The sequence below is a fragment of the Olea europaea genome, unplaced genomic scaffold (assembly GCF_002742605.1).
Source record: "Olea europaea var. sylvestris unplaced genomic scaffold, O_europaea_v1 scaffold1595, whole genome shotgun sequence".
In the NCBI taxonomy this organism is placed as follows: Eukaryota; Viridiplantae; Streptophyta; class Magnoliopsida; order Lamiales; family Oleaceae; genus Olea; species Olea europaea.
In genome coordinates, this window is record NW_019233576.1 from 14,269 (window position 1) to 22,238 (window position 7,970).

Sequence of the window (7,970 nt, forward strand, 5' to 3'; positions counted from 1 at the left end):
TATTGCTAACATACTTTAATCTTCAACTACTTGTTTATAGCCCGTTCTTATGTTACCAATCGATATTCCTTATGTGTTAGTTTTATCTCTCGACATAAATTAAATCGATTCTTAAATTGTGCATAAATTGTCTTAATTTTTCTGCGTACCATTTTATGGACAAAATTGCAATTTTAGTGGAGTTGTACCTTCTATTGGCTACATATTTTCTCAGCGCAATAGATGGGACGGTTACATAGTATGAACCCTTCAACAAGTGAAAAAATGACTTCAAAGATGTGTCATTCTTTTACCATATTACGTTGTCAATGCAATATTGAAGTAACCGATAACACTTTCTTTAGAACTCGTGTTATCTTCTCCGTATTGATGCCATATTGAATATCCTTAAAGTGACAAGCGACTATGAACACTTGAATATCTTAAAAGTTCGTAATGATATAAAAACAACATATTCACATTTCAGAAAACTTTCCTTTTTCATAAGTAAAACGTGTAGTGGATCATTATTTTCATCCTATGATTGACTTATCTATCCATTTAAGGTCTATATGTAATTTCCTTTTACTTTTAAAATAGAAAAAAAATTACTTATTTTCAACTTCTGCCGTTAAAAGAGTTTATATTTTCAAACTTACTTGTAAATAAACAATTTAACCTCTGGCTGAACTTGAAATTTTTTAACAATATATTTATTTCCAAACATTTTTTTTGAAAAAGGATGGAGAATGATATTAATATAACACACTAAATAAAAAGTGTCTATGTCAGTGAACCCACCCCGTCATTTACATTTGGCTGCCACTAAAATTTTTCACATAAAACTCGACCAATTTTCCATCCACCTACTTCTTTTACACGGATTATACAGGTACGTAATTATTTATGGATGATGATATCTCATTATATTAGCTCTTCTTTGGTTGTGATTAAAATTTTGATTTTTATTTAAGTCAAAGTTAACAATCAATTTTAACCATATATTTTATGGATTCATAACTTTTCAATCACACGTTTCATCAATTTTTATCAAAATCTATTAAAATTTTAATTTTGATCTCCACTAAACGTAAAAGAGAGCTGTGTCCAGCCTGGGCCCTCGATGCTGAGGTGTACGCCATACACCTTGGCATACTTGCCACACATTTTGTCATCACAAATTTTCCATTTTCAAGTGTCATTGGTAGACTATCTACAAAGTTTATTATAGGGTTTACGCCATATCCAACGACATTAAAAAATTTTAGAAGATAAGATATCAAGTGGATGGAGAAGAAAATAACTTGGTTTTTCTTAACCAACCAAACCTAACAACATTTATTTCTCATAATTTTTCTATCTGCCAATGGAAAGTGACAATTCCTTCATAAGAACGTATAGACTACTTAAGAGGGAATAAAACTACACGCTATCGATTGAGTCGAGTGGTTGCTTTTGGACCCATTGAAAGCCTTTTTCTTTGCAAGAAATTCATGGATATGGACCAATTGAAAAACCATTCATGAAAATGAAACTAATCTTTTTTATTTTTATTTTTTTCCGGGATTTTCGGCATCTTATGAGAAACTTTTGGAATGTTAAAAAATTATTCGGATTTGTCTTGTGAGAGAGTATGCTTTTCTGGACTTGAATTCCTATGAGAGATTGTGAAAAGGGAAAGAGAACTTTTTGAAAAAGGGCATTTTTTCGTTAAGGTCAGAATTACTCGTTTAGGATTTATTTGATTAAAATAGCATTATTCTTACAAAAAAATATGTATTTGAAAGAAGAAATGCAAAAGATTCAATTTTGATCTAGGCAAGAGTTTGAGTATTTATTCTTAAAACGAATATGTTTTGCACAGGTACAAAAAATCTTGTGACACTCTTCTTTCAAGTGATAACAATCGCATCTCATGATAGGAGCACTTTGAACTACATAAATGATAGAACATAGTCTCTTAAATTAATGAAATCATACATTTTTTAGTACACATTAATTTTTACCAAATTCCGTTGAAACTTCAAACAAAGACTTTAGTCTGCGTGCAAGACCCAGGTAAGAGAAGTCTGAAACCAAAGATTGAATTATTGCCATTTTGTCTGTATGCTTGGATTAAAGTCTCTGTTCGGACCCTCAAAATTGCTACACCGTTCAAGTTCTAGCAGCATCTAATTATTATTTTTACATTCTGAGGAGTTTTGAAGACTCGGCTTGTTTCCTCATTTGCAGTTATTCATGGAGTGGGTGAAAAGAAAGATAAGGTTCTTGAAAAGGAGGAATGAGAAATTGAAATTATCGCCTTGGTATATGGAAAATGGAGGCAAGCTGTTAGAAGGTCTTATTGCTTCCTCTAATGGCAAGTATAACATTCCTTATCGCGTCTTTACCGTTGAAGAACTTAATAAAGCAACAGACTTCGATTTCACTAAGTCAATAAATTATATTTCCAGATCTGCTATGTGGGATGGAACGGGCTATTACATCAGCGGCATTTTTCAGCAACGGTCCATTCTGGTGAAGAAGTTCCACGCATATGCTAAAGGAGACGGAGCTGCGTCCTATGCTGTCAACGACATTGTATACACGGTGCAGATGAACCGCCACAAAAATGTTTTGAAGATATTGGGTTGCTGCTTAGATTTGGAAATACCTGCTATTATCTATGAAATCGGGATCAATTATGGACTTCTGTATGACCTTCTTTGTGGAAGAAACTTCGGGAATAATATTGGTAGATCACTCTCTTGGAGTAATCGACTAAAAATTGCAACAGACGTTGCAAATGCTGTTGCTTATCTTCATACAGCATTTCCCACACCTATCATCCATAGAGATCTAGGCACAAAAAACATTGTCATAGACAATAATGGTGTTGCTAAGCTTGTCGATTTCTCACTCTGCGTAGCATTGCCTCCAGGAGAATCACAGGTGGAAGTAGATATTGTTGTTGGGACTAAAGGACATCTTGATCCTGACTACATGACAACAGGCATTATCACAGAGAAGGGTGATGTCTACATGTTTGGAATTATTCTCCTTGAACTCTTAACTGGTCGTTACTCTTTCTTCAATGTAGATGATGAATATCCTTCTTTATGGAATTTTGCAGAACACCACGTTGAGAAGAATGAGTTGAGTAAAATTTTGGACCCAATTATTTTAGAGGAGATAGGCGAAATAGAGCATCAATTGCAGGCTTTCTCGAGACTTGCTTTGAGATGTATTCTTGACAGAGGAGCAGATAGGCCATACATAATCGATGTGGCAAAAGAACTAGTAAGGATTCAGAGGTCTGCTCATCCCACTCAGAGGAGCAGCAGATAAGCCATATCATCAAGATATTATGTTGTTGGATAAAACGCTTTCTAGCTTGTGTTAATTTGTTATTTTGTTTGGGTAAAACACTTGATGCTTATTAGTAATGTATGAACGTTTACTCAAGATAAGCAGTAGACTTGTGAAAGATCTGAGCACGAAACTTATGATCTTGTTTGCTGATGTTTTCCATTATGGAAGTGTTGTCCATAACAATGGTTTATGATAAGATTTTGTTATAATGATGCATATATTTTGGAAATATACGAGAGGGTATGATTAGAAAATACAACTTGTGACAATTTTATTTAGACAGAAATTTAGAGTATACAGGGAAGAAACGGTCCAAATAATGAGCAAAATTCAAGTTTAAAGAACAAAATATGAGAGGTTGAGACATGAAAAACTAGAAACGTTATAGCGCTATTGCACGAAGGTTGGGGGATGGAAATTGGGGAGAAATTGGCAACATACGCGACACACGGCAATTGGGCAGCAGCTTGAAGGAGAAATTGTAGTCAAACATTATGGCAAACACGAAGACGGCAACCACGAAGAAGCCACGGATTATTGGAATATAATTGGAATTAATTACATTCCGTCAATTACTTGGTGATGTCGTTTAAACTTTATTTGTTTGATTCCTTTCATGTATTGTATCCTTATTGCTTATTTATTTCTAGTTCAAGACAAGTAACTTAGTTTAATTCTTGATTAATTTTGCATACCCATTGCATTATTTAATTGATTGACCACCAATTGAATAATTAGTTACTTGTTGTAGTGTTGAGAGAATCAAAAAAAGTTTAGAACGCTGCAAAATTAACATATGTAGATAGGATTATGAATAATCTTTATCACAAATGCAATCACATAGGTAACCTATAATTGAATGCATTTTGGTCATACAAATTCGAAATAGGAATAGGATCGGGTTGTGATTTGTTTTAAAATTTTAGTTTCGGAAGTGTACGACCCGTAACAAGTAATGGTGGACCTAAGAGTCCGGATTGTCGATCCCACAAGGACTATTTTCTAGCACTTAATTCAATTTTTCTTTAACTACCATTTGACTAAAACAAATTAAAAGTTGTAAAATCTGAGTTTTAATCTAAATTCTAGAAAATAAACAGATGTTCACACGATTGGTTGGAGAATCAAATAATGAATGGATGTTAGGGCAGAATAACTTCACCAATTAATCACCTTTACACCTCAAATTAAAACTCAATTCTAACGTAGTGCTCGGTCAAATTCTCCCATTGTATTCAATTTACCCCTCTCGAGTTAACATTGAGCCTATTCAACTAATTAAATTTCATGTCTCTATGCAAATTCAACTTAGTTAAACGAGTTCTATGCCCTAGGAATTCAATTGTGACCACAATAAATGGTATAAGTATCTCTACTCTTTATACCAATGTACTGGATTTTACTACATGATCTAAATCCTAAACTCATATCTCTATTTGTAAAGAATTCACAAAAATCATCAAATTATTGATCAGATAATTTAATGCATTCAACTCATAGCAAAATGAACACATGAAAAAATTAAAAATTGAGAATCTTTATAAGAGAATGTAAAGGATCCCAATTGGTTACATTATTCTCCCTAACAATGAATTTAGCTACTCATAATGCAAGAAGAAAAATAGGAAATCGTCTTAAAATACATCATCGAATTTATAATAACGATGTGAAAAAAAAAAGTAGAATTCTTGCACCAAGATCTTCTTCCCCTTCCAATGAATGCTTCTAATATTCAATTGTTTGGTGTTAATCTTCTTGAATTTCTCTTTTGAATCTCCCTTTTTCTTGTCTTGTCTCCAATGTGTCCAAAACCCCTCAAAAGTATAAGAAAGATGTATTTATAGGTGGCCCTCCGTTTTGTGTAGAAGTAGGGTTTTTATGGATTTTAAAACGGCCCAAAAAACGCACCCTAGATACTCAGTTGCAGCGATTAAGCAATACGAGACAGCGCCTAGGCGCCGCGTCAATTTAATCACAGCGCCTAGGCGCTGATGATAGCGCCTGGGTGCTATGATTGCAACGCCTAGGCGCTGCCTCTCGAGTTCAAATTTCATTTTTTTCCAGTTTCGTAGCGCCTAAGCGCTGTCTTCTGCTCCAATTCTGTGTTTTGAGCCTTTTTGTCCACTTTAATACCTCTTTTCGCATCGCCTCTCCTAACCTTCAAAACAACACTAACAAACACATCAAAAAGGTTCTATACTCACAAGATCTAGCATTTAATCAAGCTAACTTGTGCAAAATTCATGAGTGAAACAAACTCATCAAATAGCCCAAAACTTAACCGTTTGCTAGTCCTCGAGCAAACAAACACATCAAACAAAAAAATCATCCAAGGATGATACACACACAACTAGTCAGTTAGACAGTTTGTCTTTTTGGCTCTGCATTGATAACATTATATTATATTTATGAATGGCGTCAAAATCACAATGCAAGAACCAAACTTCCACTCATACAATATGAAACGGGTGTGTGTGTGGAGGGTCAAGCGTAGCGCCGTACATTCAAAAGTTGGTTCACTTCCCAACCCTCAATGGTCAATTATTTCCTTTTTTCACTCGTAAGATTCACATACCCCCAAACTTGGTTCTTTTATTCTCTTAACATGGTGTAATTTCAAAGTTCAATTTTGCTTAAGATTTCCTTACACCACTCTAATTTGGGTTAGTTCAACCGGCAACGTCAACAATTCATTCATGTAGTGATTCTCCCAATTTATGAGTATTTCAACAATCTAGTTTATACTTAGTGATTCAAACCCACTAGTTATCTGGGCCCCCAAGATCAGTTTTTTTTTTTTTTACCTCACCCTTTTTTCCACTTCTTGACCCCTGTAGCGAGTGTTAGGTTGGTAACTCCCCAGTTTTTTGTATACCAAAGGGTACCAGGTTTCAAGAGACCCCTACGAACTTAATAACTCGAGTAAAAAAGGTACAAGTGTGAGACTCAGCTGAATACGTGCAATGCTTCTTCTCTTATAAAAAGAAGCAAAATTTATAGCGGTTAGATTTCTAGCATTCGGTCATCACTAAGCTTATACCAGAAAATTAAATACACTCCACACAATCTTTTTCACATGCCCGGAATCAACACAATCGTAAATCATTTCTTTCGCCAGTTAGAATGCCCTAAATTATAATGTACATGGTTAAGGGGTATTGACATTCATGGATTACGGGATTACACACCTAAGTCATCTCTTTAGCCTATGTGCATGAGCCCTCATGTTCCTGTACGACGCTCAACTTAATACTCGTGTATAAATGTTAGACCGCTTCATATGGATAAGTAGAAAATCCAATTAAAACAAATGATTCATCCACAATCCGTAAACTAATACATGCTCTCAAATATATTCATCATAGCTAACAAGATTATCTAACTCACACAAGCATGCTGAATATGAAAATGCATATATAATAATAATAATAATTATTATTATTATTATTATTATTATTATTATTGTTGTTGTTGTTGTTGTTGTTGTTGTTGTTATTATTATTATTATTTTATATATATAATAAACACATGAACACATAAACAATGTCCTCAATGTGAAATATAAACAAAATGGGGAGGGGACTTACTTGACAGACAGCGTTAATTGTCGTCCTCGACATCGTTGTCCTGGGTATTCGAAATTGGATTTGCAGCGTGATCAGGTAGGAGAGGCGGCTGAGAAAATGTTCGATCGGAGTAAATCGAAGCCAGGACCGCATTGAACTCATGTTGATAATGGAACTGCTCGCACAATGTATTTTGAATCAAATTCATTTGCAATTACATGTCATAAAGCTGAGCGGAAATGTCAGAATTGGGGTCACTAGCTGGGGTCGATCGGCGTGATCTGGGCTGCTGCTCGCTCTGAGGAGAGTGTGGAGCACTGATGGATTCGGAGCGGCTTAAGAACTTCCAAGTACGCGCTCGTGTGATTTGCAGTTTAGGGTACACAACCTCCTCAGTCGGGTATGTGACAACACCACCCACTAAACAAAGCTCATAAATCAACGATGGGTGCCCTAGACCACCCGTCGTCGACCCTTTCAAAGTGTGTAAGATGTTGTTGTAAATAACTTTACCAACATCAATTGATAGGCGACATTGAATAGCATAATTGAGGGTAGCCCATTTTTTGTTACTTCACTTAAATTGCTACCGGGAATAAGTTTGCCAGAAATGAAGTGATGCCAAGCCTTACAACCCGAAGTCATACCAGAAGTAGGGAAGTTAAGTACATCAGTCTCTGAACGTTTCCATGTAGTACCAGTTGTGGCCAAGATTCGAATGACCTCATTAGGATCAACACCCTCATCACAAAGTCTAGAGTACTCGTCATTTTCAATATCCTACAAATTATAAAACCTATTGATGGAGGTTCTATCAAACGGTATCCATTTACCTCACACAAACACTCGGAAATCTCGATGTTCCTTCGCATTGGCGTAGAACTCCCTGACAACCGGAATTAGCGCCGCTCGTGGTTGTCGAGCAAAAACTTCCCAATTCCGTCGATCTATCTGCTCTGTCATATAATTGTCAAAACCACGTTCAGGGATACAGGTCTTGTGTACCACCAGGCTATTATATCGTTCAGCGGCCTCGGCACTAATGAATTTGCTCCTGTCAAATGAGCTAGATGA

The 7,970-nt window shown here is 35.5% G+C and overlaps 1 protein-coding gene across 3 annotated transcripts; it reads left to right on the forward strand.

The window, feature by feature from the left end:
• The first annotated feature begins 1,958 nt into the window (after positions 1–1,958).
• On the forward strand, positions 1,959–3,546 carry LOC111377008 (non-functional pseudokinase ZED1-like). 3 transcript variants are annotated; one of them, XM_023000020.1, is made up of 2 exons: positions 1,959–2,037; positions 2,212–3,546. In XM_023000020.1, the coding sequence occupies exon 2, from the start codon at positions 2,218–2,220 to the stop codon at positions 3,304–3,306; it is 1,089 nt and encodes a 362-aa protein (XP_022855788.1). In that variant the 5' UTR covers positions 1,959–2,037; positions 2,212–2,217; the 3' UTR covers positions 3,307–3,546. The 3 variants fall into 3 exon arrangements, with proteins under 3 accessions (XP_022855788.1, XP_022855789.1, XP_022855790.1); XM_023000021.1 differs by lacking the exon at positions 1,959–2,037 and having other exon boundaries at positions 2,044–2,989; positions 3,092–3,546; XM_023000022.1 differs by lacking the exon at positions 1,959–2,037 and having other exon boundaries at positions 2,215–2,338; positions 2,433–3,546.
• The last annotated feature ends 4,424 nt before the right edge of the window (positions 3,547–7,970 follow it).

Bases quoted from the DNA above. Each gene is read 5' to 3' on its own strand.
- LOC111377008 (XM_023000020.1), top strand. From the start codon at position 2,218: ATGGAGTGGGTGAAAAGAAAGATAAGGTTCTTGAAAAGGAGGAATGAG.